Source organism: Carassius gibelio, chromosome A12, assembly GCF_023724105.1.
Source record: "Carassius gibelio isolate Cgi1373 ecotype wild population from Czech Republic chromosome A12, carGib1.2-hapl.c, whole genome shotgun sequence".
NCBI lineage: Eukaryota > Metazoa > Chordata > Actinopteri > Cypriniformes > Cyprinidae > Carassius > Carassius gibelio.
This window is the reverse complement of record NC_068382.1, coordinates 10,930,156-10,956,346: the sequence shown is the minus strand read 5'-3', so window position 1 is coordinate 10,956,346 and position 26,191 is coordinate 10,930,156. Positions and strand designations below refer to the sequence as shown.

The 26,191-nt window shown below is 39.1% G+C and overlaps 2 protein-coding genes across 3 annotated transcripts in view; one reads left to right on the top strand and one right to left on the bottom strand.

Moving 5' to 3' along the window:
- LOC128025636 (uncharacterized) overlaps nucleotides 1-7,212 on the top strand; it is a 37,480-nt gene extending 30,268 nt beyond the window's left edge. The window contains exons 3-4 of the mRNA XM_052612130.1: nucleotides 5,811-5,925; nucleotides 6,127-7,212. Coding sequence (XP_052468090.1) covers nucleotides 5,811-5,925; nucleotides 6,127-6,911 — 900 coding nt within the window. The 3' untranslated portion in view covers nucleotides 6,912-7,212. The remainder of the gene's footprint in view (nucleotides 1-5,810; nucleotides 5,926-6,126) is intronic.
- Nucleotides 7,213-16,345: 9,133 nt separating this feature from the next.
- Nucleotides 16,346-26,191, bottom strand: part of svild (supervillin d) — a 133,363-nt gene continuing 123,517 nt past the window's right edge. For both annotated transcript variants that reach the window (XM_052612193.1, XM_052612195.1), the window contains exons 26-28: nucleotides 19,017-19,129; nucleotides 18,174-18,329; nucleotides 16,346-17,884 (exon numbers count right to left, since the gene is read on the bottom strand). In XM_052612193.1, coding sequence (XP_052468153.1) covers nucleotides 17,798-17,884; nucleotides 18,174-18,329; nucleotides 19,017-19,129 — 356 coding nt within the window. In that variant the 3' untranslated portion in view covers nucleotides 16,346-17,797. The remainder of the gene's footprint in view (nucleotides 17,885-18,173; nucleotides 18,330-19,016; nucleotides 19,130-26,191) is intronic.

The window sequence follows — 26,191 nt, the reverse complement described above, 5'->3', positions numbered from 1 at the left end:
GGATTATCTTTAGTTAATTAAGATCAATTTAGGACCAGTTCAGCAAGAGATGTAGCTATGTTTGAGTACTTGTATATTGGTAAAGGCTGAGCAGGGTTTCATGTCAGGGAATCATGGCTCTTCTGATCGGTTGCTGATCTGATGTTCGGATTACGTTTGGGAAAAGCCTCCTGGTGATTGGAGGTTTTGCCTGTTTATTTGAGAAGCTTCAGAAGTCAATTGCCTCAGCTACAGATGGTGATGCTCGAATTTCTTCTGAGAGTTTTTTTGCTCAGCTGTAGACTTTGAGGGTTTGTAGGTCACAAAGCTTCAACCGATTGTTTAGAGTTCTGGATGACAAGAACGCGAGTCGCGTGTTGGTGCAGGCATTTCAGGTCCAGCTGTTTGGCAATTCCAGCAGTTCAAGCAGCGAGTTCCTTTGGTCACCTTGGTTTTAAGTGAGCTGACTAAGTCCATCCCACAGATCATTGTTCAAATCCAATATTGGCTAGATAAATTGTGTTTCTTTGTAAAGAATAGGGCACATTTCCTCTTGGATGCATAGAGAGAGAATGAAGGAATTTCCAGAGGTCCATAAGTGTCACGAGGTGCTGGTCTTGTAGAGCTGTAAATCTGTCTCTCTTGTTTATTGATTTATGCTGAAGGTGGTCAAAGTTGCACTGCACATGTGGTACTTGAATGGTCTCAGAGAGATTGACTGAGTCACGTTATCACTGTTCTTTAGATCTGTTGTTTCTGCAGGCCTGGATCTTGAGGGACAAGAGGGGTTCTATTCTTCTTTTGATTGGATTAAGTTTATCACTGCTTTCTGTGTCTCTTGAGAAGATAACCAGAGTGAAACAGGAACTGCTTGACAATTTGGTGCCTTGGTTACCCATTGATCAATTTTAAGACACGCAAAATGGTTAGGAGCGTGAATCTTCAGATGTCTCTGGAATGTACAGTTTCAACAGCTCACGTGGTGATTCAAGGGATTATTAGTGTCTGTTTAAGGGGCCGTTGACATATCGCGTCTTTTGCACGCTCATTTTCATTATTTCCAATGTAGGCGCGTGGTATGCGCGCTCATAATGGAAGCGACGCGGTCTCGACGCTCACGCGATGCGACGCGCTCGTTTTTTCCAGGCACGTCTGCACCGCATCGAGTTAAAAACATCTCAACTTTTCAGAGAGCCGCGAGCGCACTGCGGGTCATGTGACAAGAACTAACCAATCAGCTTCATCCTTTCCCATAACAACGTTGAAAGCTCAGCTAAGATGAAGGAACAGCTGACCATAGTTGTATATGGATTGCCATTTTGAAATAAATTTAGTAGCAGAATTACTGCAAGCGATTTTTAGAGCTGCAAATCCATTTATCCTTTGCTGAAATTTCCGCGTCTTCATGGAGAGAGCACGTCATGGTTGCTTAGCAAAGGCAGACGCCTCAGGGGCGCAACTACCCGAGCGCTTTGAAAAGAACGGCGCGCCTAGTGTTTTCCATGCGTTTTTAGGCACGATATGTGAACGGCCCCTAACAGTGTAGCATATCTGACCCGAATCAGACAAATTCGATCAGAACTGTGGTTGAAACATGAGCCAAATTCCTCAGGAAGGCAACAGGAGGTCATAAATCTTTCCTAGTGCCAGAGTCAGAAGCAAAATAACCAACCAACCAACTCTTTCACCATTAACACCACTAGAACAATTATTGACAATTTCAATTCGGAGAAGAGATTGTCAAATTTGGGGCAAGTAATCAAGATGCAACGCCGGCCAGCACATGTAAACCCATGAGAGTAATAAACAAGATCCTTGGATTGACTATCAGTCCAACGCTTAACTCCATATTCATTTGTATGTAACCCACACATTTGACTATCATGTTATAATCACTTATTGTGTGTCTTTTAATAACTATTGGATAGCTTAAGGATTCATATTCATGTTTAGTATGTATGCGTTTGAATCTACTTGCTTGAAATATATCTGATCATCAGTTGTCAAATGTATCATATTCTTGTTATAGGAATCATGTCCAAAATTATACCTTGCAAGAGCGGGAAAATTCGGACAACATGCTTGATAAGATAACATATGATTTATGATACCCCCAGCAAAGACGATATCTGATTGGTCAAGACAACATTTGAGGTGTGGCCAACAGGCCAGTTTAAATACTCAGGACGCCATAAAAATTTGGATTTAAGCTTTTAGCTTTGCTTCTGCTATTAGTCATACCTGCTTTTAGCTTTTGCTTTTAGCCATGCTTTTAGTCATCACTAGCATTCTTTGAGCGGAGGTTCCAGCGTGCTTCGGTCTGCACGCCGGCTGCTACTTAGCCACGATGAAAAGAAACACCACCTAGTCTCGTCAAACTGTACTTCTGTCCTTTTACTTTAGTTTCTTTTCTTTTCCGTTTGAGAGTTTCGTGTTCTGAGTTAAGTTTTGTAATGCTGTTTCTCTGAGTCTGACCTCGAATGCCCGTTCAACTTCAACTAGCCCACACAACTCTGAGTTGTCAGTCAACGCCCAACTACAGGCTTCCCAAGACATCACTTCATTGACCTCTGAACTTCCAGCCAATCAGCAACATTGGGAAACCCCCTTTCAACGACTACAAAGGGAACCCCCTTTACACAGGAGACGCAAGTAGTACCTCCAGACATTGTACTGGTGTATCTAATATAATTTTAACTTCATTGAGGAACTCAATGCGAGGGTTAATTAAGTGATTGATGGCTGTTCATGTCTATGCAATTTCACGTATTGCTGTAAACTTGAGACTTCACATTTTCATTCTCTTAAACTCATTCTTCCCTAACTTTCTATCTTCCTGCAATTTGTATGAATGTCTGAGTGCGTGTGCTTGTGTTAGATTAGTTTATATGTCTTAGATTTATATAATAAAGCCTTATTCATATTGAAAAGAGAAGTGTCTTGTGTTTTGTGCTTACAAGTTAATGTCTTAAACTGCCGATCTTGTTACTGTGCTAATTTATAGTGTTCTCACTATACTTTGGATGTTAATATCCAGTGCAGATTTGATGTTAAACGGCTCGTTTAGTGAATCGCAGGGTGTCTCAGTGATCAGCTGTGAAACAGTGATTCTGTTCAAATTCCCTTTAAAATCTTAAATTATTCACTTTGAGCTAAATTGACCTGTTTCCCTTACATTGTTATGGTGGAGAATGATGTGGGCAGTTTAATCTAAATTGTCTTAATCTAAATTAAATTTTATTTTGTTGTGGATGAAAGAAGCTTAGTAGAGACGTGTGTCAAGTCAAGTCAAGTCACCTTTATTTATATAGCTCTTTAAACAAAATACATTGCATCAAAGCAACTGAACAACATTCATTAGGAAAACAGTGTGTCAATAATGCAAAATGATAGTTAAAGGCAGTTCATCATTGAATTCAGTGATGCCATCTCTGTTCAGTTAAATAGTGTCTGTGGATTTATTTGCAATCAAGTCAACGATATCGCTGTAGATGAAGTGACTCCAACTAAGCAAGCCAGAGGCAACAGCGGCAAGGAACCGAAACTCCATTGGTGACAGAATGGAGAAAAAAACAGCCAGCATGGAGAAGAAACAGCCAGCAACAGAGAAGGACAGCAGCTTGTGAGTGTTTTGTCTTGTTTTCTCATTAGACTTCTGTGTGATCGTCATTTCTAGAAAAGTGTTTGGTTTAAATTGTGTGTGTCTTACCCTGGTAAATACGTGCTGAAAGTGGCGCTTGGTTTTGCGTTTGCCTATCTTGACGGCCCAGTTTTGATCTGCTAAATAGTGGGGCATGGCCAGCTGACTTCAATCACAGGTAACCAGGCAAATACAAATGCGTTAGGTTTCACCGCGGCAGCGGCCGTGGCAGCCCTTGTGTGAATCCTCCTTGTGTGAAGACCAACGAGGGTAAAGACCATCGACTCTAACTGCGCGACTCCACCGAGCAAGGACACTTAAGGGCACTTAAGTATTGCTTTTCTCCTCTTTCTTTACTTTTTGTATACCTTGTTCTCAAATATCTCTTACACTTGTAGTCACTATGTGCTTTCAGATCTCTACTATCACTACTAACACTCTATGCACGCTATGTACTTCGCAGGAAGGCCTGTCTGACAAACCTACGGCCTGTCCCTCTAACCTCTACTTCTACTACGCTCTCTATTCCAGTTGGTCTCTGGAACTGCCAGTCTGCAGTTAACAAAGCAGACTATTCATTTCATCTATTGCTACTCATTCCGGTTTCAACCTCATGGCACTGACTGACACTTGGATCAAACCTGAAGACACTGCCACCCCTGTAGCCCTCTCCACTAATTTCACTTGTTCCCACACTCCTCATACCACTGGGAGGGGTGGAGGTTCTAGTCTCCTTATATCAAAAGAATGGAAGTTTGATCTTAAGCCATCACCTACAGGTAATGGTTCATTTGAATCACATGCCATTACTGTAACCCACCCTGTTAAAAATCCACTTTATGGTCATTTATCTTCCCCCAGGTCAACTGGGAAACTTCTTGGAGGAGTTGGATGTGCTGCTATCAAACTTTCCTGATGATGGTAATCCTCTGGTACTGCTTGGTGACTTCAGCTTCCACCTAGATAAACCCCAGGCTGCTGACTTCAAAACTCTGCTCGTCTCATTTGATCTCAAGCAAGTGTCTACTCCAGCGACTCACAAATCAGGCAACCAACTGGACCTCATCTACACATGATGTTGCTCTGTGGACACCTCTTCAGTTGCTCCACTGCACACCTCAGACCACTTCCTCATTACTGCTAACCTAGCACTTACTCCTGAAGCGGCTCACCATCCAACGCAGGTCACCTTTCGACGGAACCTACTCTCACTCTCTCCATCTCGCCTACCTTCTGTGGTTTCATACTCGCTTCCTGCACTCTCTCAGTTTTCAGCTCTGGACACGAACAGTGCTACGGACACTGTTTGCTCCACTTTAACATCTTGCTTGGAAAATTTTTGCCCAGTGTTGTCTAGACCAGCCAGCACCGCACCATCTGCCCCATGGCTGTCCGAGGTTCTCCGTGAACATCGCTCTAAACTCAGGGCTGTAGAGAGGAAATGGCAGAAATCAAGAAACTCTACCGACCTCAGTGTGTATCAGTTTCTCCTCTCTTCCTTCTCTGCAAATATCTTCATGGCCAAAACATCCTACTACCACAACAAAATTAACAGCTGTTGTGACGCTCGGACACTCTTCAAGACTTTCTCTTCTCTTCTTAATCCGCCGCCACCACCTTATCAACTCTTACAGCGGACGATTTTGCAGTTTTCTTCACAAATAAGACAAGAACCATCAGTGACCAATTCTCCACACCGCAGACTGAGGACAACTTCACAATGACTGACGCACACTTTTTCTCCTCCTTCTCCCCACTCTCAGAGATGGATGTTTCCAAACTTCTGTCCAATCATCCTACTACTTGTCCACTTGATCCGATCCCCACTTACCTCATTCAAGTGATCTCTTCTTCAGTCATCCCTTCGCTTACTCACATTATCAACTCCTCTCTTCACTCTGGAACATTTCCCTCAGCATTCAAGCAGGCTCGGGTAAGCCCACTGCTCAAGAAACCATCTCTAAATCCAGCGCTTCTTGAAAACTCCCTTCTTCCATTCTTTGCAAAGATATTTGGACGAGCTGTGTTCAACCAGCTTTCTATGTTCCTTGTACAGAACAACCTCTTGGACAGCAACCAATTTGGCTTCAAAAGTGGCCACTCAACTGAGACTGCTCTGCTCTCGGTTACTGAAGCCCTGCGACTAGTAAGAGCAGCTTCAAAATCCTAAGTACTCATCTTACTGGACCTGTCTGCTGCTTTTGACACTGTTAATCACCAGATTCTCCTGTCCACCCTCAGAAAGATGGGCATCTCTGGAACCGCACTCCTGTGGATCAAGTCCTACCTCTCTGACAGATCCTTCAGTGTGTCATGGAGGGGTGATGTTTCTAAGTCACAACACCTTGCTACTGGGGTTCCTCAAGGCTCAGTACTTGGACCACTTCTCTTCTCCATCTACATGACATCATTAGGATCTGTCATTCAGAAGCATGGCTTTTCTTACCACTGCTACACTGATGACACTCAACTCTACTTCTCATTCCATCCAGATGACCCGACGTTAGCTGCTCGCATTTCAGCCTGCCTGAGTGGCATTTCTAGCTGGATGAATGACCATCACCTTCAGCTTAACCTTATGAAGACAGAACTCCTGGTGATTCCAGCTCACCCATTGCTTCATCACAACTTCTCTATACAGCTGGGTTTGTCAATCATTACTCCTTCGAGGACAACCAGAAACCTAGGAGTTGTGATGGATCATCAGTTAAGCTTCACAGACCACATTGCTACAATGACCCAGTCCTGCAGGTTTGCCTTATACAACATTAGGAAGATTAGACACTTCCTGTCAGAGCAAGCCACCCAACTTCTTGTCCAAGCTCTTGTTCTCTCCAGACTGGACTATTGTACTGCTCTCCTGGCGGGCCTTCCTGCATGTACTGTCAAGCCTCTGCAATTGATCCAGAATGCAGCAGCAAGGGTTGTTTTCAATGAGCCAAAAAAAGCTCACGTTACTCCTCTCCTCATCAGGTTACACTGGCTACCAGTAGCCGCTCGCATCAAGTTCACGGTACTGATGCTAGCCTACAAGACGACCACTGGCACGGCACCGACATACCTAAACTCACTGGTTAAATCTTATGGGCCCTCCAGATGTTTGCGCTCTGCAAGTGAACAGCGGCTCGTGGTGCAATCCCAAAGAAGTTCAAAATCACTCTCACGGACCTTTTCCTGGACTGTGCCCAGCTGGTGGAATGACCTCCCAATCTCAATTCGTACAGCTGATTCTTTACTCATTTTCAAGAAACATCTAAAGACTCATCTTTTTCGACAGCACGTAACCAACTAATACTAGCACTTTTCCTTTTCTTGTCTTTCCATTTATAAAAAAAGTTCTATACTAGACTAACTGAGACTTGTCATGGCACTTGTATACTGTTGTTGTTCTCTTGTTGACCTGACTGCTTCTATTGTTCTCATTTGTAAGTCGCTTTGGATAAAAGCATTTGCTAAATGATTAAATGTAAATGTAATGTAAAACCTTGGGAGAAACCAGGCTCAGTTGGGGGGCCAGTTCTCCTCTAACCAGACGAAACCAATTCAAGCCTAGTTCAATTCCAGGCTGCAGTCAGTCAGATTGTGCAGGAGAATCATCTTTTTCCTGTGGTCTTGTCCTGGTGGTCCTCTGAGACAAGGTTTTTACAGGGGATCTATATCTGGGCCTCTAGTTGTCCTGGTCTCAGCTGTCTTTCAGGGTAGTAGAGGTCCTTTATAGGTGCTGATCCACCATCTGGTCTGGATACGTACTGGATCCGGGTGACCGCAGTGACCATCTGATCTGGATACAGACTGGATCTTGTGGCTACGGTGACCTCGGAATAAGAGAGAAACACACAAATATTAGCGTAGATGCCATTCTTCTAATGATGTAGCAAGTACATAGGGTGTTATGGGAAGTGTTCCCAGTTCCGGTTTACCTAATTAATACAGCCTAAAAATTATTTAACAGATTTTGATATTAAAAGCATATAAGTATGTTATGTGTAAGCCAGGTTAAAGAGATGGGTCTTTAATCTAGATTTAGAATCTAGAATCTAGTGTTGACAGGACCGGGCTAATATGGTCATACTTCCTGGTTCTAGCTGTAGTTTGTTTACTAAGCATGCAGAACAACCACCCAATAAAGCATTACAATAATCTAACCTTGAGGTCATAAATGCATGGATTAGCATTTCTGCATTTGACATTGAGAGCATAGGCCATAATTTAGATATATTTTTGAGAAGGAAAAATGCAGTTTTACAAATGCTAGAAACGTGGCTTTCTAAGGAAAGATTGCAATCAAATAGCACCCGTAAGTACCTAACTGATGACGAAGAATTGACAGAGCAATCATCAAGTCTTAGACAGTGTTCTATGTAATTACAAGCAGAGCTTTTAGGTCCTAAAATTAACACCTCTGTTTTCTCAGAATCTAGCAGTAAGAAATTACTCGTCATCCAGTTTTTTATATCGACTATGCATTTCTTTAGTTTTTCAAATTGGTGTGATTCACCGGGCCGTGAAGAAATATAGAGCTGAGTACCATCAGCATAACAGTGAAAGCTAACACCATGTTTCCTGATAATATCTCCCAAGGGTAACATATAAACCTTGAAGAGTAGTGGCCCTAGTACTGAGCCTTGAGGTACTCCATACTGCACTTGTGATCGATATGATACATCTTCATTCACTGCTACGAACTGATGGCGGTCATATAAGTACGATTTAAACCATGCTAATGCACTTCCATTAATGCCAACAAACTGTTCAAGTCTATGCAAAAGAATGTTGTGGTCAATTGTGTCAAACCCAGCACTAAGATCCAATAAAACTGATAGAGAGATAACACCCACGATCAGATGATTAAAAAAAAACAGATCATTTGTAACTCTAAGGAGAGCAGTCTCAGTACTATGATACGGTCTAAATCCAGACTGGAAATCCTCACATATACCATTTTTCTCTAAGAAGGAATATAATTGTGAGGATACCTCCTTTTCTAGTATCTTGGACAGAAAAGGGAGATTCGAGATTGGTCTATAATTAACTATTCCTTTGGGGTCAAGTGGTTTTTTGATGAGAGGCTTAATAACAGCCAGTTTGAAGGTTTTGGGTACTTATCCTAATGACAATGAGGAATTAATAATAGTCAGAAGATGATGACTTCTGTAAGCACCTCTTTTAGGAGCTTAGATGGTATAGGGTCTAACATACATGTTGTTGGTTTAGATGATTTAACATTTTATACAATTCTTCCTCTCCTATAGTAGAGAATGAGTGGAACTGTTCCTCAGGGGGTCTATAGTGCACTGTCTGATGCGATACTGTAGCTGACGGCTGAATGGTTGCAATTTTCTCTCTAATAGTATCAATTTTAGAAGTAAAATAGTTCATAAAGTCATAACTGCTGTCGTGTTGGGAAATGTCAACACTTGTCGAGGCTTTATTTTTCGTTAATTTAGCCACTATATTGAATAAATACCTGGGGTTATGTTTATTTTCTTCTAAAAGAGAAGAAAAGTAATCGAATCTAGCAGTTTTTAATGCTTTTCTGTAGGATAGGTTACTTTTCCGCCAAGCAATACGAAATACCTCTAGTTTTGCAGCTGCGCTCCATTTTTCGGGCTGCTCTCTCTAGGGTGCAAAAAGAGAGAGTCCATAGTTTCTGTTACATCATCAAGTTGTTCTGAGGTTTTGGATATGCTAATGAATTTTGATACATCAGGAAGATAAATTAAAAAGCAGTAATTTGTGGTAGAAGTGATGGTTCTTCCATACTTGTAACAAGAAGTAGAATTTACAATTTTGGCTATATGAAGTTTGCACAAAACTAAATAATGATCTGAGATATCATCACTTAGCTGCATAATTTCAACACTATCAACATCAATTCCATGTGACAGTATTAAATCTAGAGTATGATTTCGACAATGAGTAGGTCCTGAAACGTGTTGTCTAACCCCAATATAGTTCAGAATGTCTATAAATGCTGATCCCAATGCATCTTTTTCATTATCAACATGGATATTAAAATCACCAACTATTAAAACTTTATCTGCAGCCAGAACTAACTCGGATGTAAAATAACCAAACTCTTTAATAAAGTCTGTATGGTGCCCTGGTGGCCTGTATACAGTAGCCAGTACAAACATAACAGGGGATTTATCATTAACATTTGTTTCTCTGGATAATGTTATATGAAGCACCATTACTTCAAACGAGTTATACTTGAAGCCTGCCCTCTGAGAAATCCTGAAAACGTTGTTACAAATTCAAGCAACACCTCCCCCTTTGCCTTTTAGATGCGGCTCAGGTTTATAATAGTAATCTTGGGGGGGTGGACTCATTTAAAATAATGTAATCATCAGGTTTTAGCCAGGTTCTGTCAAACAGAGCACATCTATATTATGATCAGTGATCATATTATTTACAAAAAGTGTTTTCGTAGAAAGGGATCTGATATTCATAAGCCAAGCTTTATCATTTGTTTATCCATATTGCATCTGTTTTTTATTTGTTGAACCTCAATTAAATTGTTAATCTTAACTTGGTTTGGACATTTTTTGTATTTTCTAGTTTGGGGAACAGACACAGTCTCTATAGTGTGATATCTAGGTGAAAGAGTCTCTATGTGCTGAGAATTAGCTGACCTCTGTGAGGTGAGGCAGCTAGCAGACGGTCGATTTAGCCAGTCTGTCTGCTTCCTGACCTGGGCCCCAGTTAGTCAAGTATAAAGACTAAGACTATTTGCCATATTTCTAGAGAGAAGAGTGGCGCGACCCCAGGAGGGATGAAGACCATCTCTTTTCAACAGGTCATGTCCGCCCCAAAAGCTTGTCCAAGTGTCTATGAAACCTATGTTATTCTTTGGGCACCACTTAGACATCCAGCCATTGAGTGATGACAATCTGCTGTGCATCGCGTCACCACGGTAAGCAGGGAGGGGACCAGAGCATATTACAGTGTCTGACATCGTGCTTGCAAGTTCACACACCTCTTAACTGTTATTTTTAGTGATCTCCAACTGGCGAAGTCGAACATCATTAGCTCCAGCATGAATAACAATCTTACTGTATTTACGTTTAGCATTAGCCAGCACTTTTAAATTTGCAAAGATTTCAGGCGCTCTGGCTCCCGGTAAACATTTGACTATGGTGGCTGGTGTCTCTATATTCACGTTTCATACAATAGAATCACCAATAACTAGAGCACTTTCATCAGGTTTCTCAGTGGGTGCATCACTGAGTGGGGAGAACCTGTTTAATGTTTTGATCGGAACAGAAGAGCTGTGTTTTGACCCATGACTACGCTGCCTCACTGTCACCCAGTTGCCCTGCTGCAGGGGCTCTGTTGCCAGAAGTGGACAATGTACAGGAATCCCTGAGCTAGACGTATCCAAAGAGTATCTAGTAATTTGGTATCTAGAGACTAAACATTCTTACTGTCCTCAATTAAATATTGGATGCGTGTCTCTAATTCTGAAATCTTCTCTGTCAGCCTAACTATTTCCCTGCATTTATCACATGAGAATCCCTCATCTGCGACAGAGATATATAAACTGTACATGTGGCAAGAGGTGCAAATAACAATAGCAGGAGAAGCCATTACTCACCGTGCTTGATGAAATATTCTTACTGCGGTTGTTTGATGAACTTGTGGAAAACTGGAGCGAGAGAGAGGAGAAAAGAAAACAGCGATAGGTTCGAATGAAAACACTAATAGCCGCATTTCCACTGTCGGGCCAGTGCGAGCCAGGGCTTAAAGCGGGCCGGGCGGGGCTCATAGCCCCGGGCCAGTAGCACAAGGCCAGAATAGCGCAGGGTTTCCACAGAGGAGCTTGAAGCACCGCTGCACGTCACTAAAACACGCCCTTTACACGCCTCTCAGAACAACGTCATGCAACCTCATTATTTCACCAACAAAGAGAAGTTATCAGAAAACTAAGAAATAAGCCACTGGAACATGCGCGATCACAAAACAAACATAATAAAAGCGGCCGTTTGTTTGCATGCTTTGTTATATATTCAAATTCAAAAGCATCGATGTTTTAACTATAGAATTGATTTAATTTATCATGACTCAAAATTAATCTAAATACACTTATTACTATTTTATTAATTTATTTATTTTTAACGCTTATGAAAATAGCCTGATTATTCAGTCGAGTCCTGAAAAAAACCTGGCCGTTGGCCCCGAGGAAGCCCCGGCGAGGCACGATCAAGCCCCGGAAGTGACTGTGGAAACGCGACTGGCCCTGGCACGCACTAGCACGCCTGGTCCTAGCTCGATAGTGGAAACACGGCTAATGTGTGTGACCCGTGACGTAAGCAGCATGCGTCCGCTTGAATGGACACCGAGGAAACTGTATGTCGAGTCCACCTCTCCATTGTTAACAGCAGTAAGTGAACTTAAAAGTAAACATCTGAGATCGTACAATAAGGTAGAAATTGAGCATGTTCCTCATTTTTGTAATGCCTTGTTTAATGGCTGATTTGATTTCACTGCGTGTTCCAGTGCCTCTCAAAAGCTATACTATCTCAGTCACTGTTCGCTGAACGGAGCTAAACTTTAGTGATTCAAAAGGGAAATAAATCAGTGAATAAAGAATAGTTTGATCTTGTTCCTCAATCTATTTTTCAAAGCCTCAGTATTCATAGTTTGATTGCCAGTGCATGTTCCAATGCCGAATCAAATTTGATATTTGACTCCCCTAAGTTAAACATTAGAGAATAATGTTTGCCTGTCTGTGTCCATTCACAAAGTGAATGCAATCTTGCGTAACACTGCGTGTGTCCGAGAGTAACTTGAATGGGAGCATTTTAAAAGCTTGATTAAGTAAATTTCAACCGTGTACCAACAGCAAAAAAAAAACCCTGTTGTTTGTGTCCAGAGAAACTGGCACGGAGAATCAGATCAAGATAAAATTAACTCTATACGAACTGAGAGTTTAAGTGCCACATCACAAAACCAACTAAAAGCGGTGTTGTTATTTGTACAGTGCTGAAATGAGCCGACATTTCATATAACATGCTTATCTGTATTTGCAATTATGCAACAATTAATTTGCTAGTCCACTAGAGTTTGATTTGGTTGCCACAGTTACCGTGACACGGAAATCTTAAAGTACTTCTGGAGCAACTTTAAACTGCGCATCGCAGCGCATCGATGCTAGTGTAAACAAACTCCACAGTGTTGCAAAGCTAACGAAACAGTTGCTGTATTTACATTGAAGTATATGTTAAAGCCACTAGCCTCAAAGGTTAGCCATTAGCATTGTCATCCAGTGGTTCAATAGTGTCTGTTTGGGCAACGCTGAAGTGATTTAACCCTTTAAACATCTCAACTAACACTTGTTGCTCTCTTTTCTCACTGAACCACTTTTTTTTCATTTTACTAGAAAGGAAAATACTGACTCACAATTATTGTGTCAAATTCAAATTTAATTGAAACATTACATTTATTTTGATTCATTCCAAATTTTCCTCTCACGTCATTTCATATGATGATTATTTCTAGTATTCTCTTTGGGGCCTAATTATTTTAGGAATGAATAAGCCTTGAATTTTTAAAGTTTAATTAAACCTATTCTACCTAATTTATTTATTACCCATCTGAATATATTTTATATATTCCTGTTTTGGTTATACACTTAACCACTATTGTTTTATTTATTGAATTCCTCTATTTAATTTCATTTTTGCTTATTTTGCCCATTTACTGCTTTTTAATTTTTACCTTTTCTTACCATTTCTTTACTCTGTGTCCTAGCTTGGGAACGACACACCTGAGCCCTAAAAGGAGACATTGTTATCCCTCACTACGAGTTCAAATATATTAGAAAGGCAACTCTCTTTCACTTAAAGTTTATTTTGTTTGATTAGTTGTGCAGCAACTAAAACAATGCTCTCCTCGTAGTTGAGATAACCACTCCTGAGACTTACACTCTCCCTCCTCTCTTTCCTTTCCTCTTGACTTTTAACATTTGTAGGGACAGGTAAGAACCATCAATCAATTGTAAAGTGAATAAAATACGCAATCTTGTCAAAGAACAAAAATCATCCGTATGAATTTGATTGTAATCAACCTGTCCTTTGTTCTTCCTAATCTCCCTACATTTGGAAATGCAGTCCAGGTTTTAGCATCTCATCCAACGTTGAGATCAATTTAATAGAGATACGTGTTGAACATCTGTCACCTTTGCAGCCTCCCTGGTGAGCGGTCCAACTGTAAGGTGTATGATGTTAATCCTGTCAGACTAAGGAAAGAGATATCAGCATTATTATTGTATTCTTTTGTCCAAGACAAGAGATTTAATAATATTGTTTACCTTTTTGATAACATTTAATTGGGAAAAATTAATTTTCCTCATTTGAAAAACATACATTTTTGTTTGTCATTGAATTTGTTTTTCACCTCTTTCTCTCTTTTCCTCTTCCTCATTAGAGTGACAAAGTCTTCGCATCTCTAGTCTACTTAGACACCCCAAAACCAACACAGTCATCATCACACTTCACTAGTGGTTCACAATCACTGATACAACACTTAGTTGTCCCGCAACACATTTGTTTCTCCAGCGATCGACGATGTCTTCAGCTAAACACCTCGCCGATCGAAAGGGGGAGATGTAGCGTATCTGACCCATATAAGACAAATTAAGAGTCGATCAGGACTGTGGTTGAAACATGAGCCAAATTTCTCAGGAAGGCAACAGGAGGTCATAAACCTTTCCTAGTGCCAGAGTCAGAAGCAAGATAACCAACCAACCAACTCTTTCACAGAACAGCTTTCAACATTAACACCACTAAAACAATTATTGACAATTTCAATTCAGAGAAGAGATTGTCAAATTTGGGGCAAGTAATCAAGATACAATGCTGGCCAGCAGATGTAAACCCATGAGAGTAATAAACAAGATCCTTGGATTGACCAGCGCAGCCGTCTCAGCCCTCTCGTCGCCGTGGGAGCTCCCCTGCAGTCTCCTCCACTCCCCCTCGGTCACAGCAGCAGCCTTCACCCCGGCCGCTGCGAGGAGATGGCCGCAGAAGGGCGGCGCAGCCAGTCTCTGCTCCTAAACCTGCCAAGTGTCAAGCCAAGTGGCGTTCCCGAGACGGGCGACCCGGAGTTGGGGACTTCAGCTCATCAGGAGATGGTAGCAGGACCACTCCTTCCCCCAGAGGAGGGCCAGGGGAGAATCCTTTGTTCTCGTTTTCTTTTTGTTCCGCCACTGGCCCCGTGGCCAGTGGTACCCAAACCTCACTAAGAGAGCTGTTTCCCCCACCTCCCGGTCCCAAGAGGGCACGAACGACAGTTGATGATGTGCTTTCTTTGCCGCTCGTTCCCCTCTCTGCTTGCCAGTTTCCATGTAGAGCCGGCTCGAGAACACATTGCCTTCCCATGCCCTCTTTGCCTCTTGGAGTCAGACAAGTGCTCGCATTCCGCACCCGCTAAGGGACGCTATGCCTCCCATGCCGGGTCTGTCTGTTCCACCTCGCTGCCCCACCATGGGTATGCCTGTAGTTCCCTTTATCCCACTGGCTCATCCGAACGATCAGGCTTGGCTACGCAAATCAGTTTGCCCCGGCATCCCGCCAGGTTTTGGGGTGTTCGCATGATGTTGGTGGGCAAGGATGCTCCTGTCATGCACGCGGGGGTTGCGACCCTGCTGGCAAAGGGCGCGATAGAGCCGGTCTTCATAGTACCCAAGAAAACAGGTGGGTTACGGCTAAACCTAGACTTGCGTGCCTTGAACCGAGCTCTTAACAGACTTCCGTTCAAGATGCTAACGCCCAAGCGCATTTTCAAATGCACTCATCTGTTGGATTGGTTTGCAGCAATCGACCTGAAGGACGCGTACTTTCGGTTCTCCATTCTTCCTCGACACAGACGAGTTTGCTTTTTCTTCGGTTTGCTTTTGTCATTCCGGCCTGCCTCCGAACCTTCACCCAGTGGTGGGACCTCTTGTTTCTACGGGCTGGTGTTCCCCTAGAATCAATACATGTTGTGGTGTCAACAGATGCCTCTGCCAAAGGCTGGGGTACCATGTGCAATGGGCATGCTCCGTCAGGTTCCTGGACAGGACCGCGACTTTGGTGGCATGTCAATTGCCTTGAGTACAAGCCACTTGAGGCAATTGACATCGATGCGATATCTGATGGCCAACCAAAGTACTCTGTGTTCCATTGGCTCGTTTTGTTACCACTCGAAGGTGATTGGGCTCTTGGGCGAGATCCCCTTGGTCAGTCTCTTTCTGACATAACCTCTCCGTTCCCTCCTTCAGGGAAAGAGGGTTACATACGTAACCTAGAAGTTTGTAGTTTCCTTTTCACACATTTCATAAAGTTCCAGTGGGTAATCAGTAATTCACACCACTGATTTTCCACTTTCCTAATTCCCTTTTCTCATTTCCTCCAAATGAGCAATGCAGTGTTTGTGTCAAAAAAATAACACCCATATAACCTTATTTCAAAACACAGAAACACTTCAACAGAGATTTTGCCATTGCAGATATTAAGGTTGTTTCTGAGATGTATATTTATAAATATGTAAAATAAGAACATAAAAGAGTGCTGGCTATCTGTGCATTTTTGGTATTAAAAACAAATCTGATGCACTAGATACTTACACCGAGAGAGAGAGAGAGAGAGAGAGAATAAAACAATTAAGTTAAATATTGGAGTTATCTGGTAAATTGTCTAGCAATTTTTTTTGAGAATGGACAGAGGAGCATGACATCTAGGGATATGAACTTGAATAGCATTTATTGTCAACCAAGAGCTGTTGTAGTATGTTTTGGTGGCACAATAATTCTGGTATTGGACAAACAATACACATTCATACCTTTGAGAATCCACATACAGTTATACACATTCATATTAATTCGTTATCTGTAATGCTGACTGTATCACCACACAATACATTAGTCATACTCATTCTTGTGGCAGCAGAGCACTTAAAGTCACAATGTGTAAGATTTGTTTTTATTCAAATGTAAAAAAAAAAAAACGGAAAAAAAACACTAGAACAGTGTTATACATTTTGATGACTTGTGCACTTACATTATCCCAAATGTTTCAAAGAATGTTTAAATCCAGAGAAATAGGCTATTTTATCTAGTAACACGGACCGTTGTCCAGTGTCAATGTGTCGCCTGCCAATGGTATCATAACCCCTTGATTTGTTTTGTAGAAAACATGGAAACACCGAAGACGCTTAATATGTTTTGCGTTTTAATAGATCACTGACGGCCGCACAGAGTAGCATTATAACAAAACTTTCAAACGTATCTAGTATGATAAAACAGCGCTGCTTCCCCCCCCCCACAAACGCATGACCGGAAGGAGCAGAAGCGGTCGATTGTGGCACAATAAAAGCTCTGCTTCTTTCTGCGTGTGTCACGCTCGTTCAGCAGCATCGTTTCGCTTCTGCGTTTTTCAGCCTCACCCTGCTTCATTCTACTACGTTAATAAATCATTAGCTCATCTATATGAACATGATTTTTGCCCAAATCCCGCCTGATTGCATCGGCTGTGGGGATAAAGACCACAACTCCCATGATTTCACACTCAGTCACGGCATCATCAAACTACACTACCTGGTCTGTTTATTTTGAATATGTGCCCTCTAGCGGCGAAAAATTACATTGTGCTTTTAATATTTGCACGATATGGCTTAAAAAGCTATTCACTTAATGTGAATCTTGCAGAGCTCCATGGCTGAGCTAAAGGCCTCTTTTTTTTCTTTTTTTTTTTTGACTGATAACATGAATCGTCCCTCTTAGTGTTTAATGCATTTTAGTATCACAGTTTGATAGCAACAGGGTTAAACAGGGTAAAATAAAATGATACACATTTAAAAGTCAAGCTTGTGCATAGCAAAATAGATTTATGTCCACATGCTTCACACAATTCCCTAAACATTTGCCTTTTTCAAAAGCCTAGATGTGTAGATACTTAAATTGTGTAGAAAAGTCTTGTAACCAAAAGCTACTGATGTATGAAACTGCTACAGCCATAGGTGGGTTCTTCTTTTTAAGATATTTAACTGTACATATTGTTAATGTACATACATGTACATACATTAACATACAAAAAAAAAAAAAAAAGATTTGCTTAAAAAGCACAAAAAAAGCCACATTATTCCTTAGTAATTACTTAAAGTGAATATACAACCGATTGCAGACAAAGTTTCTTTAATTTAAAAGAATCCTTTGCTCTTTTTCAGATTCAGCTGTTTCCAGTTTGGGAGGGCATTAAATTCATCCCTCGTCATCTCCAGAACAATCTGCAAAACAAATACAATATGTCAACATCATCATAATTATTATTTTATATATATATATTTATTAACATAGATCTGCTAACACCATCAGTTTGCAGAAAATTAAAGGCTAATATAACTTGCAGACAAAAAAGCCACACTGGAAAACTATTGAACCAATGTGAGCATTTGCTGATATTTGCTTATACACTTTACTTGACAACCATTTTCAACTATTGACACTTAGGGTGGATTCTGAAAGAGTTTTGCTTAGTAAATGGCATGTGTGAACATCTTTAGGTGAAGTTGTTACCTCGAAGTCTTTATCTGACAAGTAGCACTCAAGGTGCAAAGGGTCCACTCCCTCTGGCAGAGGTTTGGATGTGAGCTCCTCAATTGTGTACTGCTGCCTTCTGAGTTTAGACAGAGCGTCTTTAACCATGATCACTTTATTACGTGCTCCTTCAACCTGCACAAACATTCAAACATACAGTTTTATCATATATGGGCTTCAATATCAATGATTTGGGCTGTATTGAAATCGACCACCAACTATTCAGGTATTAGTCATATAACCTATGAGAGTGCTTATATGAAAATGCAGAAGTTTAATATGTAGTTTTAACAAAAGCCCTGGAGTTTTATTTGTCAGCGAAATTCCACTGGAGAATGCAAAAATCACAAGCTGCATCATCTGATGGATTTTGTTGACAAATAAATGGATATATCTGGGTGCAGGTAGCATGGAAAAATACAAATTGTTAATTTACATAAATTATTAAAATTGTAACAATATAAATCTGGTTGAAAATGTACAAACATATCCTTTAATAAGCACTTTGAAGTTATAATAGTTATAAGTAATAAGTTATACGTAATAATTCAATGTCAGGATACGAGTTTCACTTTTATACTAAATATGGTATGTTTAAGAGGCTTGCAAAGGAAAGTCACTGAGTAAATCGAGAGACTGGTTTAAAAAGAAAAACTACTCTGTGCCTATATTTCTGTAGCTGACTTAAATATATATGTACAGTTCAATGTTTTGGCAATACTTTTTTTGACAGTACAAATATTAAAACATTTATCATTATGATTATTATAATTTAAGATTTATGACTATGGTATTATAAAAGCTATGGGTGAGGTACTATACCTGCACTTTAATATTTGGGTCTTTCTCCCAATAAGGGAAGATGTTGGTAAAGGTGAGTGGCTCTGCACCAGCCAGGATTAGGTAGGCCTGAGGAGGCCGTCTGGAGTTCTTCTCTGAAAAACAAACACAAGTCAGTCAATATACACAGCAAAGCAATTAAATATGCACAAAGCGGTAGATTTACACTCTTTCCTTAGATTATGCTTAAATGTCAAAAAAATATCTACCTACTTACCTATCTATCTATCTATCTATCTATCTATCTATCTATCTATCTATCTATCTATCTATCTATCTATCTATCTATCTATCTATCTATCTATCTATCTATCGATCTATCCATCTAATTTTTTAACCCCAAAAAAAGTAAGAAAAAATCTAAATAATTATCTAAAATAATTATATCAATTTGGCTGAAATTACCCACAAAAGACAATATAAAGCCATTATTGTGTTACATGAGAAATAGATATGACTAAGTATCTTAAAGTTTTCCCCCCCTCATTTTCTTTTTTAAATTTTAATAACATTTCTGGTTGAACAATCCCTTTAATTAGTTTTATTTAATAATATGGATTTTTTTAAATATGTAAATCATTAAATAAGAAACTAAAGCTGCCAGTAGGTGGAGGTAAATGCAGGGATGGGTATTTGAAATACAAAATACTATTTTGTTTTTAAATACCTTTTTGCATTTTAATACATTTAATCTTAGTATTTTTGTATTTTCAAAATACATAAGGTACTTTTAAGATTTTCAACGGTCGCTTTGTCGCGACCAGTATAGATAGACTTTATCTGTTGCTGTCGCATCCGGTGTAGACACAGTGTAATAGAGGCAAGAATCTCAGTGTATTTGTCTTTTTTGCATTTTTATTATGTCAAGAACCATTCATCTAATCAACTTCATGCATGGCAAGTATGTTGCTGTGGACCCAAGGGAGTGTAATGTTGCATTTTGGTGCAATATGGACATGCGACACGTTCAGAATGAAAAAAAAAAAAAAAAACGTTTAATAAACTACAGAACAGCATTTGCCAGAAGTGGCACGCCTCAAGCGGGCAGGGCTTATATGCTCCGAGGACAGACACTGCACTAGTGATACAAAACACACAGATCTTTTAAGAGCAATACTTTTAATAGACAAATTATTATTAGGCTGGGCTACTGTGTTTTTTTTTTTTCTCAAGTATTTTCCAAGCAAATTAAAAATTTAAAAATTAATTTTTTATATTAAAATACAGTTAGTTAGGCATCATCACACAATGCGTTCATCATAACGACTGTTTAATAGTTAAATAAACAAACTTTATTTCACAATAAAGACAATGTGCATAAAAGTTTTAGTGGAAAAAGCTTCAAACAGTCCTCATCTCTGCTTGGACATTGGTACAATGGTAATTCATTTATAGTAAAATGTAAATTGAAATACAGAACTACTTTGCCATTTTAAATATTGCATTGGCATTTTGCATATTTCAAATTTAACTTTGCTACCCATATTCATTCATATTTATTTACCATTAGGGATGTTTAACACTGACAAAAAATTAGCCATTGAGCCATTGAAGTTGTTTGTGTAGGAAAGATTTAATCAATGTTTGGAGTGGTTTTCTGAATTTACAATGTGTTCTTTATCATTTCTAATTTGTTTATTGTTATTGGTTATTCCAGATTGCTGTCATTCAAGAAGTTATTAATTCCTCCCCCATTGTGGCTGAGCTACACATTCTTTTAGTCTCATTTTAACCATAAAACATCCAGAAGAGAAAGGCACCTTCGCTGGAATTCATACAAATGTAAGGAACATATTTAATGAAAATGTGTATAAAGCATTTTGTTGTGTTGCTGTTTAGTTGAAAATAATCCAAGGGCTTGTCACTCAAAAACATTCTGTCATTAACCACTTACCTTGAGAACACAAATTAAGATTGGAATCTGGGAGCTTTCTGACTTTTCATAGACAGCAACTTTATTTAATTATTTATTCTCTTCTGGGAGAAGAGTCTGCCTTAGTCTGCCGCCATAAATGAGAATACCACAACACATGCGTGTGCATTCATTTGCCAATAAACAAGGTGCAGCACATGCGGGGTCTACGTCAACAGCACCACATGCATTAGCCGTGGGTCAGACAGCTCTCTCGGATTTCATCAGAAATAACTTAATTTGTGTTCTGAAGATGAATGGGGGTCTCACGGTTTGGAACAAAAAGAGGGTGAGTAATTAATGACAGAATTTTTGGGTGAACTATCTCTTGAAGTATATCATAAAACATTGTTGAAAAGATCACATGACCGATTGGAAGTTTAGCATTTTAAAAGTAATGTTTGAACTGGTACTTGATAATTCCATCTCAGCCTGTTCCTGCACATTACTCTGTACTTGACTTTCATTCATTTAATTTCTTGTAATTTACAGTCTTCCTATGAAAAATCCTGAACGAGAGTCAAAGGTTCATATGAAGGGAACCTACGCTTCGAAGACTCATGTATGAACAACTTCGAGAATCCATGTAAAATTTGGACTGAACATGCACTTTCCTTAAATTGGCACATGCCAAAAGATACTAAAGCACACAAACACTTGGAGCCCTGTGCTTAATTTAGATTGTATAGTTCTCTTAAGTTTCACATTGAAATGTCAGGCTTGACTGCATGAATCTTTGATTATTTTTGAAATGCTTTTGAAGTGTGTTTTTTTTTTTTTTTTTCAGTACCATATCAATTGTATATGCAGATAATTTAGCATTAATTCAAGGTTAGTAATCTAACTGAAAGGGTTAGTTCACTCATAATATTAATATTGAAAAATCTCATTCCAGTCCAGTTAGACTTTTGTAAATTTTTGGAACACTTAATGAGGATCCTTTTTACTGATATCTGACAGCTATACCATATTGGATCTTGAAATGGTAATTGCATAGGCTGTCAATAGAGGGACATAAAGCACAGAGATTTCATTAAAAAATACTTTTCATTTGTGTTCCAAAGATGAATGAAAATCATGCATTTTTACATGAGGTAAAATTAAACCATGTTCAATTTGTATATATTGTGCTGGATTTATTTGCTACTAAAGATAAACCTATGCTATACTTTTTTTAGATATTTCTGCATAAAGGATTGTCCATTTATGGTACATGGTACATTTATGGTAAATGTGGAAATCGTGAGAAGTCTTGGCCTAGTGGTTAGAGAGATTGACCCCTAACCCTAGGGTTGTGGGTTCGAGTCTCAGGCCAGCAATACCATGACTTAGGTGCCCTTGAGCAAGGCACTGAACCCCCAACTGCTCCCGGGTGCCGCAGCATAAATGGCTGCCCACTGCTCCGGGTGTGTGTTCACTGCTTTGTGTGTGTTCACTGCTTTGTATGTGCACTTTGGAAGGGTTAAATGCAGAGCACGAAATCTGCCAGATTCAAAACATTCAAACACTCACGGATGCTCCAGAAGGAAACAAGATGCATTAAGAGCTGGGGGGGTGAAAACTTTTGGAATTTGAAGATCAAGGTAAATTGTACTTAATTTGTGTACCGGGAAACATACAAGTATCTTCTGTTGCTTACGAAGGGCAGAACTAAATGGAAAAAAATTGTATTTCAACAAAATAAGACAAATTTGGCCATCTTCATCGTGTTCAAAAGTTTTCACCCCCCAGCTCTTAATGCATCTTGTTTCCTTCTGGAGCATCAGTGAATGTTTGAATCTTTTTAAATAGTTGTTTTTGAGTCCCTCAAATATCCTCAGTGTGATAAGATGTATCTCAAAATCATAAAGTCACTGCTGGAAAGGATTCAAATATGCAAAGATGCTGGAAAACTGAAGAATCTGCAGCACCTTAAAGATTTCTCTGAAGAATGCTGCTCAGTTTAACTGTTCAGAACAAACAAGGGACTCATGCACAACCATCACAAAACAGAAAGACAGTCGAGGATCATCAGGTGACCACACACAGTACTAAGAACTAAGGGTTCCCAAACTTTTGAGTGGGGTTATTTTAATAATTTCAGCATTTTTTTTTGTCTTGTGGACTAAATGTTAATATCTTTTATGTACAATATCTTACTCAGGACAGTACTAAATAAAAAATAACATGCATTTAGTATGATCTCTCTTATTTTTTGAAAATTACTTGCATTTTCACAGATTCTGCAAAGGGTGCCCAAACTTTCGAGCCCCACTGTATATATATATATGTATGTATATATATATATATATATATATATATATATATATATATATATATATATATATATATATATATATGTATATGTATATATATATATATATATATATATATATATATATATATATATATATACACACATTCATTCATATATACAGGGGTGCACATTAAGCTGTCCACAGGCCAAAATAAAACATGCACTGTAAACAGATCTGACAGTGCATTTGCGTCCCGACATGGTTGACAGCTGTTGATGCACAATTACCATTTTAGATTGACAAACTGTACTAAATAAGATTTAAGATAAGATTTCTGTTCCATCTGAAAGCATACATCTAGGCTATCACAAGCCATTTACAAAGCACAATGCAATACTGTGACATTCATTCACTGAAGCTCTTTAATCAGCAGCAGTGCTAAATCCGAAAAACTTATTAGCAGACAACACGCCAAAATAAAAGCCTGCTGATTTTAAGTTTGAAAATTATGAAAACACTTATTTACTTTTTGGTATTTTTTGGACGCTTTTATGCAAAGCGACTTAAAAATTGTGGAATACATAAAGCAATTCTTCTTAAAGAGGCAAACAATGAAAGTAGTAGTAAATATTAGCATTTTATTTTTAAGTTTACTATATAATAAATAATTTGTATTTAATACTAGGCCCAACCTTTTAATATAAAATAGTAATATCACACATAATTATTTAGTTTATTATTTTATTTAAAAAATAATAAATAAAGTGTAATAATATTATAACTATTATTAATATTTTTGTATAGTTAAATTGAATGGTTCGTGCTATACAAACCAAATCTCCTGGTTATCTTATGAGTGTGTGTGTGTGTGTGTGTGTGTGTGTGTGTGTGTGTGTGTGTGTGTGTGTGTATATATATATATATATATATATATATATATATATATATATATATATATATATATATATATATATATATATATATATATGCAGGGTTTTTCCTGCGTCAAAACTTGTCTTCGGTGGTGGCTGACCGACATGGTCATCCACACACAGCAAAGAGTACCCTATACCCACATGATCCTCAAGCCCAATATTGACAATAAATGTTACATTTAAAATAAATACAAAGAAACAGTTTGTGATTTTTCTTATCCTATTTATTCATGAAAAAATGATCACTGTCATCCTTTCTTGCCATCTTTGCAACAAAGAGCTGTGATTTAGAAAGATACAAACCTTTTTTGAAAGACCTGATAATTATTTTAGTATAATCATATCAATTAAAACGTAGCGGTAAAAGGTGTAATAGTGTTATTTTTACCATATAAAATTAGCAGCTAGCTAGCAACAGCTTGCTTTGTGCTTTGATCTAGTTTAATCTCACTCCAGTCCAACTTTAAACTAAATTATTTTATAGGTAATTTACTACACATTGTCATAGGCCTATACATATTGATTATTAAGGTTAATAATCCACATTAACACTCTTGCTAAATGATGTAAGCACAATTTCTCATTCCAGATGTGTATGTTCTTCTAAGAAGTAATGATTTGTTATACACCGATTCAGACATTGACGGGCAGACCAATTGCTTTAACAATTCATTATAATGAATCGGCTCAAAAGAGTCATGAGGTCACGAATCGGACTTTAGCGGACGTGTTGTGTGGTAATCCTGGCTGTTAGGACATTGCGAAAGATATGTCAACACACACACAAAACACTTCATAACTGGATAGATTTTTTTGTTACGTTTATTTAAAGTTATGTCAGCTGCATGTGCGGAATTGCTTGTCACAAGTTGTAAGAGAAGATAAGGCAACTTTTTTTGACTGCAATTCACACCCAGCGGTAATTCAGCAGAAATAATTTCCGATTGGCAACACGTGAAACATGGATTCGTCTTCCGACCTTTAGGCCCTGTGTCCACCAAAGCGTTTCCCCACGCGGCTAGTATATATTTTCTGCAGTTCTCAATGGGAGTGCTGCATTTTTTAAAACGCCAGTAGCATGCCGAGCGCTGAGCGTCTTTTTCGCGCTGAGCGTTCGGGCGTTTTTTTCTCGAGCCGAGAGTTGAAGCATGTTCAGGCAAAATAAAACACTGCGTTCATCACTGTCACTTTCTAGTCAGCTAACAAATCAGAGTGCAAGAGGGTTGTATCTCTGTCATTTTGTTACAACGACATGTCAACAAGCGCTACAACAACAAAAATGGAATAAAAATTAATATTGCTGGTTTCTTAGCATCCAGAGCATTTTATTCGGAAAAAAATAATTTAACAAATCAGATAAAAGTAACAGTTTAGCAGATATTCTGTATCATAGCAACCTAAGCGTCTCAACTGAAGAAAACGCTGCGCCACAAAAAGCGCTCTCAAGTGCTCACAGGTGGTCGTTTTCAGCAGAGCGCCTGGCGTTTTCAGCTGCCTAAAACTCTTTGGTGGACACGGGGCCTTAGGATCAGTTGATTTTCAGTAGCCTGCTTCATTCACAAACCCCAATTACAGATCAAATAAGGCTTTGGCGGGACAAAAAATCGTTTTGCCAGCCGCCAAAAATTTTTTATATATATATATTAGGGCTGCACGATTAATCACATGCGATTGTCATGCGTGTCTTGTCAGTTAAGCCGGTTCTGTGATAAGCGTAAATGTCCATCACCTGCTTTCAAATGCAGCGGCACTTAATATACAGAGCCGTAGTTTGCTGACAAGCTACGCAATATCACGTTCATAACCGCATGTGATTCATCTGCGATTATGAATGCAGTTATTGCGTAGCTTGTCAAAAAAAAAAAAAAATCCCATTAACCTCTGCATCCTTTAATCCTCTTTCTTCCCTTGCCTCACCTGACAAGTAGTAACATTAAAAATATATGTGCAAACCATGTTTTCCATAAATTACATTTATACATCCCTTTTTTTTTCCAACATATTGTACATATTAAAATGTTCATGTGTAACATTCATATTAAAACTCATATGTTTTCTCCCTTTTTTTCTAAA